Source organism: Chrysoperla carnea, chromosome 5, assembly GCF_905475395.1.
Source record: "Chrysoperla carnea chromosome 5, inChrCarn1.1, whole genome shotgun sequence".
Taxonomy (NCBI): Eukaryota; Metazoa; Arthropoda; class Insecta; order Neuroptera; family Chrysopidae; genus Chrysoperla; species Chrysoperla carnea.
Genome location: NC_058341.1, coordinates 4,092,046 through 4,116,060, shown reverse-complemented (window position 1 = coordinate 4,116,060; position 24,015 = coordinate 4,092,046). Strand labels below are relative to the sequence as shown.

General features: G+C 29.5%; 2 protein-coding genes across 3 annotated transcripts; one reads left to right on the top strand and one right to left on the bottom strand.

Annotated features, from left to right (window-relative positions):
- Positions 1 to 262: 262 nt before the first annotated feature.
- On the top strand, positions 263 to 4,129 carry LOC123301521 (beta-secretase-like). The gene is made up of 9 exons (XM_044884288.1): positions 263 to 387; positions 1,454 to 1,542; positions 1,825 to 2,008; positions 2,242 to 2,413; positions 2,622 to 2,815; positions 2,874 to 3,065; positions 3,144 to 3,243; positions 3,523 to 3,735; positions 3,814 to 4,129. The coding sequence occupies exons 3-9, from the start codon at positions 1,979 to 1,981 to the stop codon at positions 3,933 to 3,935; spliced, it is 1,023 nt and encodes a 340-aa protein (XP_044740223.1). The 5' UTR covers positions 263 to 387; positions 1,454 to 1,542; positions 1,825 to 1,978; the 3' UTR covers positions 3,936 to 4,129.
- A 1,703-nt stretch (positions 4,130 to 5,832) lies between these two features.
- LOC123300979 (CD151 antigen-like) lies at positions 5,833 to 22,839 on the bottom strand. Of its 2 annotated transcripts, none has more exons than XM_044883677.1 (6): positions 22,557 to 22,839; positions 9,483 to 9,668; positions 8,949 to 9,122; positions 8,687 to 8,881; positions 8,279 to 8,475; positions 5,833 to 8,169 (listed from the first exon to the last, which is right to left on the bottom strand). In XM_044883677.1, exons 1-5 carry the CDS (start codon positions 22,620 to 22,622, stop codon positions 8,323 to 8,325), a joined length of 774 nt encoding a protein of 257 aa, XP_044739612.1. In that variant the 5' UTR covers positions 22,623 to 22,839; the 3' UTR covers positions 5,833 to 8,169; positions 8,279 to 8,322. The 2 variants fall into 2 exon arrangements, with proteins under 2 accessions (XP_044739612.1, XP_044739611.1); XM_044883676.1 differs by having other exon boundaries at positions 5,833 to 8,166.
- Positions 22,840 to 24,015: the final 1,176 nt, after the last annotated feature.

The following is a 24,015-nucleotide window of genomic DNA, read 5'->3' as shown; positions in this document are numbered from 1 at the left end:
TTTTACCTGTTTGGAAGTTTTAACGGTGTAATAACTTCCTCTCATCTTTTACGACACTGAAATCATCAAAATAATAACATCGGATTGATTAATCTCGACACGAGACAAACAAATCAACCAGAATAGAAAAAGACACAAATAAATTTTACACAAGTGTAAGTAAGATAAACAATTAGTTTGAAAAAGTTTTTTACGAATTCTTTTGTTATGAAGTTTTTTCTGTGATAAAAAAAAATGATACAAAAACCATGTATTTCAAAAATAATATTATTTATAATCAGTCAATGTACGTTTTTTTTAATTACAACGAGTTTACAGTATAATTTAAAGGGGAAACATGGAGAGGGTTATTTAATTGATATTGCAATAGGTGAACCTAAACAAAATGTAAGGATATAAAACCGTTTTTTCTTCTTCTAGAAAGCTTACGAAATTACTTGCTTTGTTACTATGTTTAAAGAGCAGAAATATGTATCTAAGGCCAGAATAATTGTTATCTAAGTTGATTTTAAAGTTTTACTGATCTTTTAATTTAGTAACTTGAAACTTTAACAAATTTTACGAAAAGTATGTTTGCACAAATTCAGGACTATTATTGGTCGCTCAAAACCTGAGTAAATATCTTGAAATTTCAAATCGAAGCTTACATAGGCGTCTTAAAATATTTCTAAATAATTATAAAAGATAAAATTATTAAATTACTGAGAACCCCCAACCGCTAAAAACAAATGACGAAAAGCGAGTAAATTTTTGCTTACTAATTTCTCCGAATAAAATAGTTTTAATATAATAAAACTTACCTAAAAATAATTTTTTCTGTTCTTAGAAGTTTGGATATTAATTTCAGCTTAACTTTCGTACGAGAAACATTTTAATTTAATTTTTAAAACTTCTGGACACTATCACAGCACTAAATTTTCTTTGAACGTTGATTGTTTTTTGTTTTATTTTTTGACAGTTCGAAAATTTATAAATTTGAATATCAAGCTGAAATTAGTAGGAATCATAAAATTAGAAATTTCTGAATTGTTTTTTGTAAAATCAAAATATTTATCATAAGGAATCATTTTTTTCAGCTAAAGTATTTATCTTTGTCACATATCTCTAAAATTAGGAGGTTTAATAATTTCCAATTTTTGAAAACTTTACTGTTGGTAATTCTTCCTTGAACACCCTGTATTTGTATATAATAAAATTGTCCTTATCCTGGCCATATCCCATACTCCCAATTAATTTCTAGTAATTTCAAAATGCCCCTTCTAAATAATATCCATTTAAAAAAATTACTAGAACTACAGATCCCGGGGAAAAGATCCTAAAACAATATAATATGTGATAAAAATATTCCTAGATAAACAAAATTGAGCTATGTTGGGTTGATTTTTTATTGATTGCATTAGAAGGCAATATCTTTTTTGTGGTATAATTTTTGAAATCTTGATTTTTTTTACAGTTTCAAGTAATTGTTGATACTGGTAGCTCAAATTTTGCAATTGCAGCTACGAAAAATGTTTATACAAATTTATATTTTAATTCATTAAAGTAAGTAAAATAATCAGAGTCATGAACACTTAGAACCAGGGCCGTCGGAAGTGCAAGGGATGTGTGGCTGGGTTTTGGGAGCGCTAGTTGATCGCATTATACTTTTTATACAAAATAATTGTATAAAAAGAGCGTGCCAGGCTCATTTAGGAAAAGCGGGCCACACAAAAGGGGCCTCAAGTTCATTTAGAGCTTCCCGGATTCACGCACCCCGGTGCGCAATATGGAGTTAACACGGCCCTAGTTAGGACATTTTTTAACACTTAACAATTTTATTTTTAGTTCACGAACATTTAAAATAACAAATAAAAATGTGTCCTCGAAATATACGCAGGGTAAATGGAATGGTATTCTTGGATCCGATTTAATAACTATTCCATTTATCTCGTACAACGAACCAATTCGAACTGATATTTCCTTAATTCGTGATACTGAAATGTTTTTTAAAAATAACTCGGAATGGCAGGTACTAACAGAATTTACAATTTACGAAAACAAATTCACCAAATTTTATAGATTGAAACTTTTCGAAAGACCAAGAATTTGGAGAGAAGAGGAAACCAAAAATTTCCTCCTAAAAGCTAAATTCACCAAGTTTAATATTTCATTTAAAAGGAATTCATTCTTTAAGATTTGGTCGAATTTGTTTTAGTAAGCACTCCGAAAAAGTTCATTTTTTAATCGAATTAAAATTCTTAGGGTTTACTAGGTTTAGCGTATACAGGAATATCTCGACCCGATAAAAGTGTCAAGTCCTGGATTGACGCAGTAATGGATGCAAATGATCAAGCGAGCTTAGCATTTTCGTTAGAATTATGTGGAATGATTTCGAATAATAACAGTAATCATATTGGAAATTTTGATGTGATATGTAAGCAAAATATATTAAAGTTAACTCCTATCATATTATTTCCCATTTTTTTAGAAATTCCTACAGATTAGAGCCACATTGAAGTGTGGGTCTATTCCCCGTCAATGATTATATTCCTTAATTATTCCCGATTTGTGGCCACTCTATATTAAGATAATTTTTTAATTCACAAAAAGTACCAAATAAAGATTTTTCATTAATTTTTCAGTGGGAAATAATGAACGTTTAAATCATACAAAATTTGTTGCAAATATCATTCGAGAATGGTTTTATGATATTACGATTTTTGATATTACGGTCGATAATCAAAGTCTAACGACATCATCGATAACATGTCGAGATATTAACAATGATAAATCGATTATCGATAGTGGATCTACAAATTTAATTTTACCAGAAAAGGTATATACAAAATTGATTTCTCTTTTTCGAAAATTAATGACACTTTTTTTTCTGGTAGGTTTATAATAGTTTAACGGATGCATTATGTAAATACGTTGAACGGAACAACATATCATTGAATCCCGATTTTTGGAATACAAAAGATACATCATGTTTTGATTTTGAACAAAATTGGAATATTTTACCAAATATTAGTATTTCAATTGCACGAGATGCAAATTCGTATTTTATTTTAGATTTACCTGGTCCGGTAAGTTTTTAGAAAACGTTTTTTATGAAAATTTCTTTTTCCTTCAGTGTGTACGTTATTTTATTTTTATTTTTTCAGTCATACGTAAAACAAGTTTTCAGCGATGAAAATAGTCCTTTAAAATATTGTTATAAGGTTGCTATTGAAAAATCGACTGGAAATATTGGAACTATTTTAGGTAAAACCTTTTTTAATTCGATTTATTAACCACCGAAGCGAAAAGAGGGGTGTTATAAGTTTGACTTCTATGTGTGTGTGTGTTTCTCTGTCTGTCTGTGCCATCGTAGCTCTTAAAAGGGTGAACTGATATGAATTCGATTTTTGTTTGTTTGAAGATGACTTGATCGAGAGTGTTTTAAGCTATTTTTCAAGAAAATTGATTGAGTTTGGAGAGAGGGACTTTCTTTTATAAAATTTAAATCAATTTGTACAATTTGTTTTGTATATTTTTGAACAGGTGCTGTAACTATGGAAGGATTTAAAGTAATATTTAATCGTACATCGAAAACAATTGAATATCAAAAAGGACATTGTGGACCAAACGTGGGTCTACGTGGTTTATATTATGATACAAATTGTGATATTATACAAAAATGTAGCTTTAAAAAGTTATCCACATACGATGGAAATTTCTTTGATCGTAATATTTTACCAATATTTTTTATAACAGGTAAATATGAGCTTTTATAAAACCGCTGAGATATCCGTTTTTTTATTTTCTAATGACGTTTTTCTTGTAAATTTTCAGTGATAATTATGGTAGCTGCTATTGTTTTAGTATTCCTATTGAAAAAAGGGAAAGAAAATTCATGGGCTTCACATGTATTTATATCAATGAATCGTACCCCTCAATTGATTAACGAAGACTGATTTTTTTTGGATAACTTATTTATATCATGAATTATCCGTACTAATTTTAATTCTTAGGCCATATCAAATATGGATTGTACTAAAAATTGCTTAACAGGGAAATATAAATACAAAACAATACAAAAGAGTTCTACATAATTACCTAAAATCGATTCAAAAATTTCTCTTTTATGGGTTTTTCATAATAATTTCCAGTCCATGGCGAGAAATAAATGAATATGAAGTAAAGCACCTAAATCTCGGCCAGTGAGAAACTCGAGATTATATATTTATAGAAAGACTGTCACTCAAGTCAGCAGCATAGGACGTCCACCAAATTCTTCGACCTTATTAAATCCTTTGATTGTGAAGTCTTATTTGTTCCCAATGCAGATCTAATTCGTTGCTTTCTCGTTCAACGGTTCTTCGTTAATTTGTTCTAGATTGATTTCTTTGTAGTTTACATTCTAGATTCTGCTTAGCACGATATTCGTTGTCTTATCTGTCTTGTATCGACTACACACCCTTCATAATGATCTACCAACACCACGACTGTAAATTTCCATTCTTTTTTCTAGTTTCTCCATCAACCTCCATATTTTATAGCCGTAGCTTTACCAACCTAGCCACTAAACGTTGTTCAAGTTCCAGCGTTGATCGAATCTGTCCTTCCTCAGTTATGTGGATCCCTTATTCTTGTTTTCGATACCGTAGACTCCTTTCGTCTTTGAATCGACTCAAAGGGTCAATATAGACCAATTTAGGAATGACTGGTATATTGGGTTCTTATACAAGAAGATACCTTCCTTGAATTATTTCCCGGTAAAATGATTTTTAGTACATTCTTCCTGTACTTAGCATTATTTCTGTGTACTTAAACGCTTTTCACTTACGTATTTAAAAAAAGAAAAGAAATGAAAATTAAATAAAGAACGACCAACTCATAATTTATTAAATTTTTTTTTGTACTTTTATATATATATATTTTTAATAAAACAATTTTTTTTCTTAAATACAATAAAATTTGTTGTTTTTCTTAATAATTTATGGTAAAATTTTCTTAATATTTTCTTCATATACACAATATTGGTTAACTTTTGTCCTGTTTTGTAAAACATATAAAAAATTGTTACAAAGTAGTGTTTTGTAAAAACACTCTACACATTTATAAATATATAAAATTCAAATGACAAAAGGACATTATCGAAAGGTCATGGAAGTTCAAAGTCAAACTGTTTTTTTTTTAAATAGGTACAGTTCTAATAATGGGAGACTTTTTAAACGTTCAAATCTCTTTAATTGGACAACCGATTTCTCCAATATTTCTAAGGATTTGAGGAAAGTATGTATCGAATTTGAGAACAACGGTGACTATATTGATATTTGGAAAAAATTTGCAGAAATCCCTCTAAAAAAACACATTTATATAAATTCTCCGTTTCTTCTCGTCGTAAATCATCTGCAGAAAGAAATTTTGTTTTCTCATCAACCTGAGATACAGCTCTTATCGTTGGCAGAATAAATTCGCCCCGGTACTTCGATTACAAATCGAATAAACGCCCAAAAGTTCCCTCGTTTATTTAGAACCGACCTATAAATTTGACTAGAAAATAAATATTTATTTTTTCAATAACTATTCGACATTTGAAATACTATTATAAAAAAAAATCGAACAATTTTAATTTACAATTATTAATATTTTTTTAAAACATTTTTTAGATTACCCTTTTTTTATGTTCAAAAAATCATTCAGTATGGAAATCGAATTTTTCCATTTTTAGTAGAAATATTCGTAACTATAATGAAAACGTTTTTTTGAAAATTTTTAATATATTTTTTCGATTATCTACAATATGTATTAAGAATTATTATCGATCATTTTGTTAGAAAAATTATAAAAAATGTGTCACGATTGCAGTTTTTCTTTTTAAATTCGGAGCAGTTAATTAATTTCTTGAAAATTGTTATCAAAATCCTAAGTAGTTTATTTATTCAAGTTTGTAATCAACGAAATTATCTTTCGAGTTTAAATTTAACTCGAAACATTGATGAATACGAAATAATTTCAAAGTCAGGTTTCTTAGAATTAAAAGCTCAAACGTTGTGTTACAAATTTTTCTAAGGTGTATATAAGTTTTGGAATAAATAAGAATAGAAAAAAAAACAATTCCTTGTAAATAGGATCATCGAAAAATAATCTACATGTGTATAATAATTGTCAGAACACTTACAGATATCAAAATTTAGGGAGTACCCATGAACTACGTGACTCAATTCCAACTTCTTACGAATCCCTCCTTCCCTCCTTCCCACCATATAGCCTTTATTATCCCACCATAGCCACCCTTGTCTTGACGCAGCTCACCGTGGCTTTTGAACTAATCACCTCCCTGTCGTCTTGATCCGGTCACGTGGTTTATGGATACTCACGTAAGAGAAAAAATCCTTTTTTTTTTTGTATAAAAAAAGTTGTACGTATATATAAGATTATTTTTTTAATATAATACTATAAATTGTTTAACAGATCTAGCATATATAAAATACACAGAGTATCTCAAAAGTCACTCAAATAGGCGACTTTTGAGATACCTTGCATATTAATAAGTTCCTTTATATAAATCAGTTCTTTTTTTTGTGTGTTTAAAGGTTTTTCTAAAATACAACAGACATTTATAAATTATTTCAAAAAATTATTCGCACGATATTTCGTGTGAATATTACGACACGATTTTCTTTTCTCGAATTCGCCTCCTTTCACATTCTTAGGTATAAAATTTTAGGTTTTATGTCATTTTTGGAATCTTTAGTGTCCCTTAGCTGAAAAACTTTTAAATCTAACCCAAAATGTGAAAGAGGTTAATTCGAATGATATATATATTGATTTTGCCGTTAATCTTACTGACTAGGTTTTACAAAAAAACAAGTGCATAAAAATTTTCGCCGATTAAAAAAATCGACTCTTACGAACATCTAAATAATATTAAATATCAATCCAAAAATTTCTTTAAGTTTATTAAATTCTTGTCGAATGAGGTATAACTCATGTTGGCAATAAAATTCTGAAATCGTAAACTTCCTCGACTGGAAATATAATACAGTACAATACAATTAGCAACAAAATAGTGAAACCGTAACTTCCTCAGCTGTTGGTTAAGACAACGGCGCGTAATTCTTCCATCGTATTTAATCCTTTGATCGGGAAACCTTACTTGTCTCCAATACATGCCTAGTTTGTTGGCTTATCGCTTAACGATTCTTCGCTAAGTTGTTAATCTGAATGTGAAGTCTTATTTGTCCCCTTATACGGGCCTATTTTATTGTTTTCTGGCTCTACTAATTCAATCTAAATCCTGCTATCTTGCATTGATTGATGTGTACGAAAAATACGAAAACACACAGTGAGATCAAACTATATAAAAATTGAGTTATACCAATTATTTGACGTGCGATTTTACAGCTCAAGTTAAAATATTGTGACGTCACACTGATGACTAAAATATTAATGGCCGCTATTTTAATAAAAAATTCTACATCATATTAAAATTTCATAAACCTATTTTCACTGAACTGCGTTGTCTTCCAAAAAAGTTTGGATAATTTATGTGACAAGGCTCGAACATTGCTTAAGTATTCAACGCAAGTTATTTTATTGAGAACAGAAATTCGAGAGGTTTTTGTACAGAATTTTGTGTCCCCGAATTCCTGGTTGATGTTTTATTCGATCAACCCTTCTACTTGGGAGGGGTTTGGATCGCAGGTGTTTTCTATCCCGGATTTCTAACAAACTGAATTTTCGTAGAGCAAGAAGTGATTTGGCGGAATTTTTGTACTCTCCAATTTCTACCCTTAATAAAATAAGTTTTCCAAAATGTATTTTGACTTAAACATATACAATGTGGCTCTCATAAATAACCCAGCCCAATGTATGTAAAATAGGTTTATGGTACAAATTCAAAGATTTATTTATAACCTAAAAAAACATTTGTTATTATTTTTTTTGGTCCAGGTACATAAATTTTTTTTTTTAAATTATAAAAAATAAAAACATAAAATCATCACAATGGAGTAAAAAATACCTATTTGTCATGAAAAGTAGTTTTTTTCTTTTGTAAGAATATTTCCTTTTGAAAATATATTTAAGAGATTCTTATTATTTTTTGAATATGCTGATTTAAGAATTTTTATATTTGTATTCTTGCACTTTGTTTGCATACAGGTGGTACTGGCTTTGCATTATTTTTTTTATCACGTACTGCTGAAAACAAAATGTTATTTTAATTTGTTATTTGGCAAGGTAGCACAGGACTGTCGTACGTCCTTAAATGAGCTGGAAAAAAGAAAATATGATTTCAAAGTTTACTTACATTGTGAGATTTAAAATCTTTGGTAAAACGAACAAACGAATCTATTAGGCTTTATATTGATCAGATGATTTGATTGCATTGATTAGTATGCAAGCGAAAATAATTCCAATAAATTGAAGGGCAGCTAACGTGAAGCCCACAATCATTATCCACGTTGTCAGATCTTTCAAGTATTTTATTATTTTTACAGTACAACCCTAAAAAAACACAAAATTTTGTTATTAAAATTCAAAACAAATAATAGCGAATTATCTCATTTTGTTATTTTTTATGTTCCACTTTTAATGATTTTCCAGCATATCTGAACTTAAAATGATCACTGCATTATTAGAAAGGATTAAAAAACTGCATTTCCCATACAGACACGAAACTGGTTACGATTTTGTTATCAAAAATATCTTTACTTACTGCTTTGTAAATTGATGCGTAATTAATCGCTCCATTTCTAATATGTCTATCTTTCTCACACTGATCGACTTGGATGCTGTGTACACAACAACTTGTTGGAATTTCATATTCTGTGTTTGACGTCACACTCAATTCGAGTACACCATTTTTACTCCGGGCCCAATCTTGTGGACCTTCTCCTCCACAACATTCCAGCTATAAATCAAATTAGTTTTTATTATACTTTCGAGATTTACACGTTTGCTCGAAAGTGAACACTTACATTCGCTTGAATTGAATTAAATGCTTTACGTGACAATTCTTGTGTCCAATAATCATCTTCAATTGTTTTCTGCGCTTGTTTACGTAAATACGGCTCCAAACGTTCTTTATTATAATCAGCCCAAATGCCAGCTGATAATTCTAAGACGATTATTACCAGTAAACAACTAGAAAACTAGAATATAAACAAAATTAGTACATTGTAAGAATATATAAAATTTAGAAACAATAGAAAAGTTGAAAGTAAATTCAAACAACGGTGACGTCAACATATCGCTGTAGTAACGCCATCGCACGAAGAAATTATAAAATAACAGTTTGTTTCTCAACTTGTTTTTACAATATTATAATATAATTTTATATGAACTCTATATGAATTTGTGGCAAAAAAATTAATTCAACTTCTCTATTGTATATTTCGGAAATGAGATAGAAGAAGGCCTCAACATTCAAATTTCCGAGATACTCGATTGTAAATCGAATAACAAATTTTTCAGTTTGATTTATGTTATCTTACTTAAAAAAATATACTTACTGCAATTAACAGACATCGGGATTCCTTAAATGCCCCACAACAGCCGAAGAATGACACGATCACAATTAAAATACCAGCGATTAATAAAATGTATGAACCAACTGTGTAATTTTTATCGAATGTTTGTAGATCCGTTCGATCTGTTAGGACCCATATCGCTAACGCTGTTAGCGCTATACCAATTATCTAAAGAAGAAAATTTTATAAAATAATTACATTTACATAAAAGAAAATTGGCAAACAATAAATTCAATTGTTTTTCTGGAAGCTAAACATTTGTTTAGCTTTTTAATTTGACGCTATGTCGAGCGTCATCATGAAAATACACCTTAAGCAAACTGAAACCATTGTGGATACTTTTTCTGGCATGTATATTTCCGCCTTTAGGATATTTTTAGAAATAATTTTTTTTTGGAACTGTATATATTGACGAATCTATCACGTTTTTAAGAAGTAATGATTGTGTTTAAAAATAGCTTAATAGTTTTTAAATTCGATATTACGTCAATTTGAGTGGGTGGTGTCTATATGATTCATCTCACGATGATGGCAACGAAAAAATAATTTTAATTTAAGTTAAAATAACGTAATAAGTGTTTATTAAATTTTATTATTGCTATCATTTGTCTAAATTGATATAAATAGCTTTTATATATTTTATATTTTTTTTCTAAATTAGAACATTTTTGAAATAGTCAGTCGTCTGACATCAAGAGATCTAAGAATGAGGGATGAGTTCACGCAATCAATAATGTGACGAAATATGACACGGGAGTCCCCACGACCTTCGCAGTTCGCTGCCAATATCTTTTTATTTTTGACTAGGCTTGTTCGTTTATTGTAAATTTTTGATTATTCATTCACGGTATTGCAAAAAATTTGTATGTTTTATGGATATTCTCCGTCTCGAAAAACAACTTTAAACGTTTTCATAAATACTAACATGATCAAAGTTGCCAGGTACGACAGGAAATGAAAATAGAATTCTCATTAATTTGTTTGCGCTTGTATTTCTAACGATCAATAAATAATAATTTTATTGAAAATAGAGATAAAGTTATATGATTGAATTAGTATGACAGAAATAGATGTAAAATTTATATTTTATACAGAAATATTTATAGAAATGATTCTAGTTCAACAATTTATTTCATTAGAAACAAACTCAAATCATTTATTTTCGATTAATAAGACAAAATTGCGATTTTTTTTTGAACAAATACCGAATAATGCACATTTGATTAAATTATTCAAGCACAGAAGGACTTTGTCAATCCGAATACCAGTTAATTCGAATGACACACCTGTCCATTCGAGTTATCGCATTTCAGTAAGTTGCATTGCCGCGTATCATTTCGCCTTTTTACCCGACTGAACAACGCAAAGGAATGGTAATGTGTTTATCAGTCTGTGCCTGTTCCTATGTGGTACACTAGAGACCAAACGCATGGACCGATTTTGATGATTCTGACGTCAGTCGATTTGTCTAAACCTTGCAAGAAACCCGAAGATGTCAGAACGTATAAATTATTTTTTGATTGAACAATTAACTCAGTTAATTGTTTATTTTCGTTAACGCATCCCTCTTTCAATCTATTATAATTGAATCAAAATAGGAATAAAAAATTTTAACTCAATTTATGCTCTTCTGCATAAAATGAATTGTCATTGACATTCTACAAATAGTATTCCCGGTCATTCTAGGAATTTGAAAACAATATTACTTCTGTGTAATAATTGTGTAATGCAGTTTGCCTATGTATATTTATATACTACAAATGATACCCTAGCGGTTGCTATTCGTTGTGTGCGTAGTCATGGTAGGGATAATAAAATCGATGCCAGCGCTTTAAGTGAAAAATTTTGGAGATAAAGTGGGCTGTTATGACTAATTTGCAATTCTTTACATGTTAATGATATAGAAACTGTCAAATTAAAATGATTGAAAAACACTAATTAATTAAACTTAATGCATTAAAAATTGTGAAAATAAGAAATCAAATTGTACAAATATTATTTTTCAAATGTTAATTATCGTAATTATTTATTTAAATTTGTGAAACAAGAATATTAAATTTTAAATGTAAGTTTTCAATGCAATCCACACAATTATATATGCATCCATTAATTCTATAATTAAAGTAGTGTATCGTTGTCATGGAAACGAAATTCACGCTCGGAGCGAATAGTAACTAATATAACTAGGATGTTGATAATAAATAAAATTATATGGAAATAGTTATTTTGTTAATGCCTGGATAAATTGATTCGTAGAATTTTTTTTTTTGTTTATTATAAAAAAAGTTGTTTTTTCTCAAATGTAAATGTAAAAATGTTTTTAAAAAGGATAGTTTTCATTGGCGTATCTAAAGACTCTTCTTAAGGTGGACAATCAGTTAGCAGCCCCCAAAATATTCTCAGTATCGAGGAAAAAATATGCTTTTCAATTATTTGTATTTTACATAGTTTCGATAAATCGATACTTGTCGGGTAAAATTGAAAAGAATTTTTTCTAGGGTTGGCTTTGCCCATCCTTTTTCCCCCGTTAGCTACGCCAACGTCACTCTTCACAGTCTTCACCACCCAATTTATTTACTTTTTTTTATTGTGCTTGAGTTGCTAAGCAACACTGATAAATAACTTTACTATCAAATGAACAAACTAAATATAAAGCTCAGTTTACACGATACAATTAATAGTTGGGAACTAAAAAAATTACGATATATGAAAGAATATTCATTAAGAACTTACATCGGATTTTTTTTTCTAGTGTAATTGGGGCAAAAGAGTCTCGAAAATATGTCGGTGGAAATTAAAACAAAAAAAAAAGCCCGCTGTACCCGACTATTTAAGGATGTATGAGGACGGTACACAAATGTAAACAAGTATATGAAAATTTTGTTTAACTTTTTAGCATTCGATATTTCGAAAATCAAGGCACATATCGAAAAATTTTATTCTTATTTTTCGTCTTCATTCATGAAGTTAAAACAAAATTCATCATCAACGTTGAAAATAAGTTACAAATAATTTCAAGCATATGAGTCTATTATAGCGTTGGCGCTTGTACTATCTTAAATCGAAAATATTTTCTTTATGATTTGGATTAGCTCTGCGAATGGATTTTGAGACGAACAATAGAAAAATTAGTATTTTCTTGTCTTCTAATTTTAAGAGTTTTTGAAGGTGTTAAAATATTCTGTTGTTGAATGTGTAAACTTAGCTTTAAATAGCTTTCGCCACACTAAACATAAAATGAACAAGAAATGAAGCTCACATAGTCACAACTCGTCAAGTCAATCCTATCTGTTTTTTCAATCTCAATTGAAATGTTATGAATATTTATTTTGTGTTGTTAAGCAAATTACAAATTATATATTTTATTTGTAACAAATGAAACTTTACGTCATAATTAATGTGGACATCACATGAATTCTTTTCACGCTTATTAAAAAAAAAATTTCGTAGCGTAGAAGCTGCGTTAGCTAAGCTAATTTCCTCGGATATTGAAAAATAACACATTTTTCTTAAAATCGTATATATTGCATTTTAAATTATTCAATTTTTTTTTTCAACTGACTAAAAAATGAGTAAAAGTCGGGTAAAAAGAAAGTAAATAAGCTCCTAAAGTGTAAAAATATTGAATGTGTATGGGCTGCTTTAGTGTCACGGTTTTCTGCCAAATGCATGAATAATAATTTTTATGAATGGTCTTATAGTATTAGAACGAATTTAGATTTTAAAATAATTCTATTTTTAATATATTTTTTTACGATTGTATTTTTGTTTTTCAATTCGTAATAGAAAATTAACTACATACAAATGTTGTTTGTATTAAATACAGAGATGTTTATTCTAAGGCAAGATTACTACCATTTCCTGTTCAGGATGCTGATCAAATTATTCTATTCGTAAAATATAGTATTTTTAAACCAATTGCCAAAGTTTCTTGATTGATGCTTTCTCTCATAAACTAATAGATTTCCCGAAGTTTCAACTCCAAAATATACGTTAGCTATCTATTTTATGATATACACATCTATGTTTATATATAAGATACAAAAAATTAATTTAAATAATAAAATATTTCAAGGTTACTAATAATAATATTATTATAAGATTCTTTTTAAGAATAAATAATACTTAACAATAATGGATGATCTAATAAATTTAATACTTATGCCAAAATTGGATCATTATATCTAATAAATATTTATATAGTTATGTCAAAATATGAGAATCATCTTTTAAAAATAAATCATTTATAATTATTAACGAATTTATTAGTAATTATTAAAATTGAACTTTATAGAATAGGAAAAATTCGTTTTGAATTTTTTTCAACGTAAAATTGCACAGACGAAAACCTTCTCTCTTTCACGGGCAAGTACTGACATTCAAAACTTTCGATACATAGTATTTCTACAAGTAACTCAGTCAATTGTTTATTATCATTGTTTTTAAATAAAATTGTCTGTTATAATAGTTTTTTAAACAAAGATGCTTGCTCATTTTATAAATTCGAAGAATTCTAGATAACTTCTTTAATGTTTTGGTAAACAAAAACAAATTATTTAGAAAACATAATAAAAACACGTTTTTCGTTGGCTATTATTTTAATAACTAGGTATCATAAATTTTATGTGTTTTTTTTTTTAATGTGTTTTATTTAAAAAACGTATACATGAAGTTTTGTTATTTTGTTACGAGAATGAAGAACATGGTGATAAGAATCACACATTTCTACGAAAAACATAATAATTGTTTGTTGATAATAAAATAACAAAGACTGAAGACATTTTATTTTGTTCTGGTTCATGTCATAAAGACTCTGCCTTCATTCTTGATAATCATTTTTTCAAAATTTATAATAGTCAGGCAAAATTATGTAAAAAAAAATGTATACAAGGTGTTCTTCATTTCATAATAATAATAAATTTCATAATTTATTTTATACTACCGAAAGTATCCTCATTTCATGATTTTTTCTGTTTGTGGCCTTGCTAAGATTAACTAAAAAAGAACGTTATCTTGAAATATTCACAACGAGGTGTTATCGATAAAATAAAAAATCCTGTCTACTAAGTTTATTTTTTTCTCAAAGACCCACACGTAAAGTAAATCGGATTATGAATACATAATATATTTCTTATTTAAAGTGGGCAAACTTCATACCCAAGCCACGGAGATGGCTGGCTATAAAGCTATAAATATATAAAAATAAAACAAATACTTGTAGTTACATAAATGCATAAATATGTAGGCAGGACCAGTCTTCCAGGTCTTTTGGTGATGTTCAATTGTTTTTTTCTTAAACTTAACTTTGGTTCGTTCTTTTGTTTATGTATTTTTACGATTTATAATAAAATAAAAGTACAAAAAAATTGTTGTTAAGTTGGCTTAATATGGATTTGTGTATGCCTAATATAAATTTTATTATGAATAGTTTTATTTTTGTTGTAATTTTTTGCATAAATAATTATTAAAATTGAATTTTAAATCTTTATTTTGCATTTAACTACTTACAATAATATGTAAATGAATCTCTTTGGCTTATGTAATATATTTGGATGTACGTAAATTTTGCACTTTTTATAAGTCATAAAATGTAGCAGTATCTTTGGAGCATTTCCAAAAAATCACTTAGGATCATCTTTGAATCATGTATATGCATTCTCATTAATGCCTTTTATAAACAGGTTAATTAAAGGTATGCTTTATTATGTAACAAGGCTAATTTTTTAAAGATTAATTTGGAAAACTAATTTTAAAGTGATGAAATGAATGGCATTTGTGGGTTATTTCTTCAACAAGTGATTTTCTGTAAATCTTTAGGCATCAATATTTCAATTCAAAAACTATGGTATATATCAAAAAAATTTTACTCTTAATTTTCGTCTAATTTTACCAAGTTCTAACAGAATCCTCAAAATTTGAAAAGTAAGTCTAAACTATTTCCAAAAACTCATTTTTTTTTTGGGAACAATTTACAGATTACTTCATCCTAAATCAACAATTTTTAATTAACCAAAAAGATATTTTCATTAATATTGACTATCGATAAATACAGATAAGATTTTTCTTCAATTTTATTAGAGGTTAAAAATGCCCTATTTACTTAAGGTTGTATTTATAATACAATATTACAATATGTTTAAAAAAAAAAATCTTTTACCATATTCAGTTTGTTACATTCTCAGTAATAAATAAATTGCATCTGATAAGTGGATAGTAAATCCTAAGCACTATAAGAATCCTATCCTTATCTGGAATAAATGGGGAATAGTTTCTTATTTCGAATATGATCAGACCTGGGAATAGCGAAGGATTTTTCAATTTAATTGCCCGTAGATTTGATATATGCATGATTCTAATTTCTAGCCAAATTTTATAAATATTAACCGCAATAAAATCGCATCATAAAGTGATAAATTTTATTTTAAACGGAAATGTATTGGTTAAATGGATTTCCGGAATGTGATATGATTGTGGTTTTGGGGAAAATAATTAACTGTGGAATATTTTAGTTTGAAAAAGTTTAAGGAAATTTTGAGAATGTTGTTGTATATAACGGTCATTTTGGCTTTATTCCTCGAGAAATCATGAAAAATGATACTTCTACTACACGCTAAAATCTTAAGAAAAATGGTACTTGGATCACTATGGTTCTACCATCGATAAGTAATATAAATAAATTGAGATGACTTTTAGCGAATTGCCGAAGGAATGCAATATTATACGATTTTAAGAAAAATGTATTCTCTGGGGGAATTCGTTAGTTAACGCAGCTCCTGCGCATGAAATTCTTATGCTGTCCAATATCATCAAAAACTTAAAATTTGTGAAAAGTAAACAATAGATTTTGAAATGACTATTTTTAACATAAAGTATCTAGATAATAAAATTCCAGACATTAGACTTTCAAATGCAAATAAATGGTTTTAAAATAAACAAGAGAATCTATTTAAAATCAGGTCACACATCTGGTTTGGTCTGCTCTGTTTCTTTAACAATCTTTTATATGTTCATCCACTTCAAATTTTAAATTCAGGAAATGCATAATAAATAATTATTATTATTCATATTATTATGTCAAAATTTAGGATTCAGTACCGCAAACAACAAAAGTTTATTCTCAATATACCACAAAAAAAAAACCGTCCCCCAAATAGGACACCCCAAGGAGGCGCAAAGTACATTTACGAAAACTAAAAAACAAAGGGGGAAAAGCCCAAGTCCCAAAGCAACAAGTACTTAAAAAAAGGCCCCATTGATGAATTTTGCCCACTCAGTCTTTTTCTTAAAATCCGTCACTGTTTTTCTTTCTTTTTTATTTAAATTCTTTTGATTATTATTTGTGCTTCAAATTTTCTACTGTGTTACCACAGGCAACGTGCTCATAAAAAGACCATAAATTTTCGGTAATATATCAAAATCTAGATATCGAAAAATTTGTTCAAAACAATGTCATCATCACCCCAGTAACCGTAATTTTTTTTTATATTTTTCACATAAAAACAAAACATTATACTTTTACGCCACTTGAAAATTATTTATAAGTCAAAATTTTAGGATACCGTAACGTAAAAATATAAAAGCCCAACATGAACCCATGATTTTTTTGCATTTTCAATTCAATTATTTTAATATTTATTAATTTTTAATTTAAAAAATAGTATTCTCGATTATTGTGTTATATTATCGAGTTCTATATGAGAATATTTCGTCAAAATTGTCATCTTTAGAAGCAAATTTCGAATTTACAATAAAAATAATAAACAGTTATGACGTAAAGTGCATTTCATATGAATTCATGTATACCTAGAGTGACAGGAAATGTGAGAAATAGTGCGTTTATGGAATACATTAATAATATATATATATATATATATATATATATATATATATTGTAAGGGGGTTGAGGTGTCAGGATAGGGGTATTACACTTTAATAACACTTATTAATTGAAAACAATTATATTATTAAATGATTATACAAAAATTAAATAAATTAAATATTCTATTCAACAACATGGCTTCCTTCTTACACTCGTATTGATTATCGACTTCTTCATTAATGTTCGTGTATGTTCGTATTAGTTCGGTTATTAAGTATGGATTCACTGTGGCGAAATAGTGAACTATCCATGGGCGTACTTATTATTTGAGTAATGTAGGTTATTGTTGGCCAGTGGCAGCGTCGCTTACAGCTTCGGCCGTCCTGATATTACGGATGTCCTCATCCGTGTCGGTTTCAGCATCACTTGATGAGGTTGAAACACTTGCTGAATAATTCTTGAGTTTGTCTGATGACATAATGCTTGAGAAAAATCTGTTTGTATGTTGCGCTCCGGGGGTGTCTTCCACCACGTATCTATCATTTCCTAGGACAGACTTTATAATGTAGGGACCTAAATAGCGCGGTAACATTTTTTGACTAGCGCCTGCTACTGGATTAGTACGTTTTATCATAACGAGATCACCACAATTAAATTTTCGGGGTGGTCGTGTATGTGAATTGTAAAGACGTTCATTTATTTCCTGAGAACGTTTAATTTTTTGTTCAGCGCGTTCGCGGATTGTATTTAAATTAAAATCTTCGGTTTGTTGATCCGTATTTATCGAATTAACTAAGTCTCGTAGAATTTGATCATCACCTCCACGTAATTCGAATCCAAACATCATTTTACATGGAGTCGTTCCAATGCTTTTTTGGATATTACGATTGAAATATTTTTGAATTTCCGGTAGTTTTTTATCCCAGTTATCGGTTTCGGAGATTTTTAGTAGTACAGTCATGATCGTACGATTGTAACGTTCACATTGACCATTTGCACGTGGAGTTGCCACTGCATTTTTTATGTGTTTAATATTTTCATTACTAAGAAAATTTTCAAAATCTTGTGAAGTAAAACATGATCCGCGGTCGGACATTAATTGTTCGGGGTTTCCAAATATTGAGAATATTTCGTTTAAAATGTTTATTACTTCTAAACTTGATGTTGATTTTGTCGGTCGTATTATTATGAATTTAGTGTAACCGTCAATTAAAACTAAAATGTGTTTATGTCCGGTCCTCGTCCGTTGTAAGGGACCTAGGTGGTCTACGTGTACCATAGTAAAGGGTTGTGTACCTTTATCAATACTGTGTAAAGTAACTTCTTTTTTACCGGTTGGTTTGTTAAAGGTTAAACATTTGACACAATTTTCGATGTGTTTACGCACGTATTTGCGCATATTTTGAAACCAGTATGAATTTTTGAGAAATTCCATTGTTTTGTCTAAACCAAAATGACCATTTTTGTCGTGTGCAATTTCGACAATTGATCTGCGCATAGCTCTGGGTATGAAAAATAATATTTTATCGTTCACTTTTCTGCAAACTATATCAGCATATAATTCGAAATTATTATCTGAGTTTGTTCCGTTTATAATAGATTCTTTAATATTTTTGATCTCGTGATCTTTGTTTTGAAGGATTCGTATTGAATTTAGTATAGGGTCTTCAGCATCGATTAGCATGCATCTACTTAATGCATCGACGTGTGACATTCGAGTACCACTACGGTGTTCGATAGTATAATGAAATTCGGATAAAGTTAAAATCCATCGGGCTATTCGTGGATTGATATCCTTTTTTGAAATAGCTAATTTTAAAGAATTACAGTCGGTTACTAACTTAAAATGAATTCCAAGTAAATAAACACGAAATTTTTCAACAGCTTTGACGACAGCTAGCATTTCGAGTTCGAATGAGCAATATTTTGATTCGTTTTCGGATGTCATAGTTGACATATAATAAATTGGGTGAAACTGATTGTCAGTTTGTTTTTGAAGGAGGATCGCGCCATAACCCTTTGCGCTTGCGTCCGTGTGTAGTTCTGTTTCTGCGTTTGGATCATAAATGCGAAGAACAGGTTTTGTAATTAATAAATTTTTTATTGTATTAAACGCGTGTAACTCATTTTTACCAAATTGAAATTTAGAGTTATTTTTTAGGAGATTTGTTAGAGGTTTTACTATGATGGAATAATCCTGAATAAAACGTCTAAAGAATCCTGTTAAACCGAGAAATCTTTGGATATCTTTGACACTTTGTGGCTGCGGAAACTTTGAAATAGCAGCTGTTTTAAAAGTACCGGGTGAAACAGTATTTGCACTAATTGTGAATCCCAGATAGTCTATACTGGACATAAGAAATCTGCATTTGTCCATTCGTAAAATGAGTTTATAATTATTTATTACGTTGAATATTTCTTTTAATCTAGTTATTCCTTCGGGTATGTCACGCGAGGGAATTAATAAATCGTCCATATACGTAAGTACGTGTCCAAGTCGAATTTGTTTGTCGAAAATAAAATTAATATAACGTTGAAAAAAAGAGGGACTGTTACATAAGCCGAAACACATACGATTATACTCGTAAAAACCGTCCGGAGTTACGAAAGCAGTATACTTTTTTGAATTTTCAGCCATTTTTACGTGGAAAAATCCGTTTTTTAAATCTAGTGTTGTGAAATAATTTGCACTTTTGAGACGATCTATTTGGTCGTTAATTAACGGTAAAGGATATTTGTCCTTAACTGTGATTTTATTTAAAGCGCGGTAATCGACACACATGCGTTTTTCACCGTTTTTCTTTTCAACTAGTACTATTGGGCTTGCATAATTTGACTTGCTGGGTCTAATTATATTTTCCTTGAGTAGTTCGTCGACGATATTTTGGACGATACGTCTTTCGGAATACGCTAATCTTCTGGGCCTAAAAAAAATAGGTTCACTTGAATTTAATTGAATTGTCATTTCAAAGTCCGGTGGATCTTCAAATGATTTTGATTTATTATGCACTTTTAAATGATAATCACTAATTATAGATGAAATTTCTTGTTTCGTTTTACTGTCAACTTGTTCATTGATTATTATATCATGATTTTGAGTAGAATCTTCATCGATATTTATAGACATGATGGATGAAATTTCGCTTTCATATTCACTAAGTTGATGTGGATCACTGAATGTGGTATTTTCATTTTCATTTTTTGTTTTGATTGAACAATTTCCGTTAGAATATTGGAAAATAATGTTAGGTAAACTTAAGAAATCTGCACCAAGAATAACATTATGCGGTATAACTCCCATAGGCACTATGTTAATTCTTGCTTCAACTTCATTGTTGTCGATGATTATAGGTAAGTACGTTACACCTAGTGTTCGCGTGTTTGATGAATTTAAACCACTTATGTTTCGTTGATTTACTATATCTTTTGAAAAATATATTTTAAGTTTATTAGCACATTCTATTGTCATTAAACTAATATCACTACCACTGTCTATGAGTGCTTCGATAGTTTCGTTGTTAACACAAATGTTTTTGATAAAGTTTTTTGATTGAACGTTTTTTGTTTGAACCATATTTACGGTTGTTGTTGAGTCATCACTATTATTTTTAGTTTGATCGTTTGAAACTTTGTTTTTATTATTGTTGTTTGTTATTAAACAATTTCTGGCTAAATGTCCGTTTTTAAGACACTTAAAACACTTTATTTGAGGGCAACGTCCCACTGTGTGTCCAGGTTCTAGACAATTAGGACATTTTTCACTTTTATTATTAGTAATATTTTTAGTAATAGCTTGAGGTTTGTTTTGATTTAAATTTTCTGTTAATTTATAATTTTGTTTTGAGTTACTGGAGTAATTATGATCACTTTTATTGCATTTAGTTAGCGATTCATATTTTTTTATGTGTGCGAGTATTTCGCGGTGAGATTTATAGTTGTTTAGCGAAATAATTTTTATTAATTCGTTGTCGTTTAGGCCACGAATTATGTATTTTATAATTGTTTGTTCATTTAATTCGATACGTTTTGCTAGGGCAACAGTTTCGTAAACATACGATTCTATTGATTCGTTAAAGCGTCTGCGGCGTTTTGAAAGTTGTTCGTGAATGTCAGCTTCATCGATTACGGTTGGAAAACTTGCAATGAACTCCTTTTTAAAATCTTTCCAAGAATTTATAGTAGTTCTGACGGTGTCGAACCAGTATTTCGCTGCTTCTTTAAGTTTAGAACTAGCTTGTAGAATTGTAAATGTGTCATTCCATTTGAACATTTTTGAAACATTTTCTACAACATCTATCCATTGTTTTGGTGTAAGTCCAGTTGTACTTTGTGGATCGAAATTGGGAATAGTTTTTGACGATTCCGGTGAATGTTGAATAATTGAGTGTAGAATATCGATTGACTCACCTTGTTGAGGCTCGGTTTGAACTCTTGGTGTTGATTGACTTGAATGTAATAGATCCAATTCGAGTCGCATTTTGACCAATTGGTTTTGTAGCTCACTGATAACATTTGCGACATCTTCGTCCATTTTATTGTCTTTTTTCGGTGGCATTATTGATTTATCCCAGATAAATACACCAGCGATTGAATCCCGGATTCATAACACGAATAAAATTGGAGGAAAATGTATGATGACGGAGATGTTAAAAATGGAGGGAAAAAAAAATTTTTACTTTTTAGAGTGAAAATGGATTTTTTATCCCACTTCTGAGGTTGTAAGGGGGTTGAGGTGTCAGGATAGGGGTATTACACTTTAATAACACTTATTAATTGAAAACAATTATATTATTAAATGATTATACAAAAATTAAATAAATTAAATATTCTATTCAACAACATGGCTTCCTTCTTACACTCGTATTGATTATCGACTTCTTCATTAATGTTCGTGTATGTTCGTATTAGTTCGGTTATTAAGTATGGATTCACTGTGGCGAAATAGTGAACTATCCATGGGCGTACTTATTATTTGAGTAATGTAGGTTATTGTTGGCCAGTGGCAGCGTCGCTTACAATATATATATATATATAATTTATATGGCATGCGCTCACTTTATTCGTTCCTCAATGTTCAACGTAACTGTTCTATGCTTCATTTATTTCTACCACACAATCAAAATGGTTTGTTTCCTAGATTACTATATAGAAAAACAATTGAATTCCTTCCTACTACTTTTCAAATAAAATCAATACCAAAAAAATTTATTTAATACAAAAAAAATAGATACACTTACCCAAAAAATAAAATTTGATAGCACTACAATCACTTTAATAATTGCCGCACAACCGCCAATTCCCATTGTGAAAAGTCAAAAATGATTTTATTTATTTTCGAAAAATCGCACACACAAGTTCACATTTGTTTACACTCAGGCAATTGTAGAGGAAGACTGGATGAAACAAAACACAATCTGTAATCGCTTTAAATCGGTGTAATCTTTTTCTTCCCTTTTAAATTATATTTTGAACCTATACTACAAATAAATCCAAACACATACGGAGTATATTAAAGAGTAAAAAAAATAAACTAATACAGCTGCAATAGATTTTAGTTAAAAAACCGCAGCTTACGGGACGCACTGTTATAAGAAGAGGGGAGAAATCTCATAGACATATATTCACACATACACAAAACTAGAGTCGTGATAAATATGGTACTTAGGGGCTCACATCAATAACTTTTTGATAAAGTAAAATTATTCATTGATAAGTAAAATTTACATTTTCTTTGACGTCGACGGACTTTCGTCGGAGAGGTCGTCAAAGATAGGTTGGCTCAAGTCCATCTCCTCATGACAAGAGCTGGGCAGTGACAGAGAAGATGAGACATTCAACTCTCCTCCTAGTCAACACTGTGACAGCTCTTGCAGTAGTCGTGATACACTACCAGGCCTAAACGTTCAGCATGCTTGCCGCCCAGCCAATGTCCTGTGATAGCCGCAACAACTTTGCGAACAGATTCTATTTTACTAATATAAAACTGTTTCGAATTTCGAGTCAAATCTTCTAAACAATTTTTTTGCTACTCCACAAATTCTATGATGAAAGTTTAAAAGTAAAAACATTACAAAATTTTGGTTTTGGTTTTTCGGGATGCAAACATTGACTTTCTTTCCAGAAAGTTTGTGTTTCTGACATAAACATAGCATAAAATATGGGTGGAGTTTAGAAAAAAAAAACGATTTGAGTTTTTATCAAGAGTGAGAATGGAGGAAGGGGTTTGTTGTTACATTCACCGATTATTAAATGTAACGATTTTATCTTATTGATGTTTAATAATTACATTTTTGATTAATTGAATATTAATTGACTTGCCAAAAGAAGAGATGTATCATTTTTAGTACTAAGTGTGGCACGGTTAGAAATATCAACCATAGATAAAAGGGCTTGTAGTTTTGTTAGCTTACTTGTCCATTGGCAAATTTAAGAAAGAAAAATTTTCCAATAATTTCCGTTTGAAACTTTTTTTCAAAAACTCAATAGATTTGCCACAATTTCAAAAAATACACGCTGATCTGAACAGGCTCAATTAGAATAAAAATCATTTTCCAAATTAATTTTGATTCCAAAACTACGAAAATGAATTTTGGAAAGAGATTTTGACCACCGATAACACACAGACGTTTTGTTTGGAAGGGATAATTCGAGAGGAAATACTTAGAGCTCATTTTAATAAATAAATTGATTATAAAC

What these genes read in the sequence shown, in the direction of transcription:
- LOC123301521 (XM_044884288.1), top strand. Translation starts at nt 1,979, where the DNA reads ATGTTTTTTAAAAATAACTCGGAATGGCAG. An exon ending in AAATATTGGAACTATTTTAG is followed by an intron (nt 3,244 to 3,522) that starts GTAAAACCTTTT and finishes ATTTTTGAACAG; the next exon opens with GTGCTGTAACTATGGAAGGA. An exon ending in ACCAATATTTTTTATAACAG is followed by an intron (nt 3,736 to 3,813) that starts GTAAATATGAGC and finishes GTAAATTTTCAG; the next exon opens with TGATAATTATGGTAGCTGCT.
- LOC123300979 (XM_044883677.1), bottom strand. Translation starts at nt 22,622, where the DNA reads ATGGGAATTGGCGGTTGTGCGGCAATTATTAAAGTGATTGTAGTGCTA. An exon ending in TTAATTCAATTCAAGCGAAT is followed by an intron (nt 8,882 to 8,948) that starts GTAAGTGTTCAC and finishes TTTGATTTATAG; the next exon opens with CTGGAATGTTGTGGAGGAGA. An exon ending in ACGCATCAATTTACAAAGCA is followed by an intron (nt 8,476 to 8,686) that starts GTAAGTAAAGAT and finishes GTGTTTTTTTAG; the next exon opens with GGTTGTACTGTAAAAATAAT.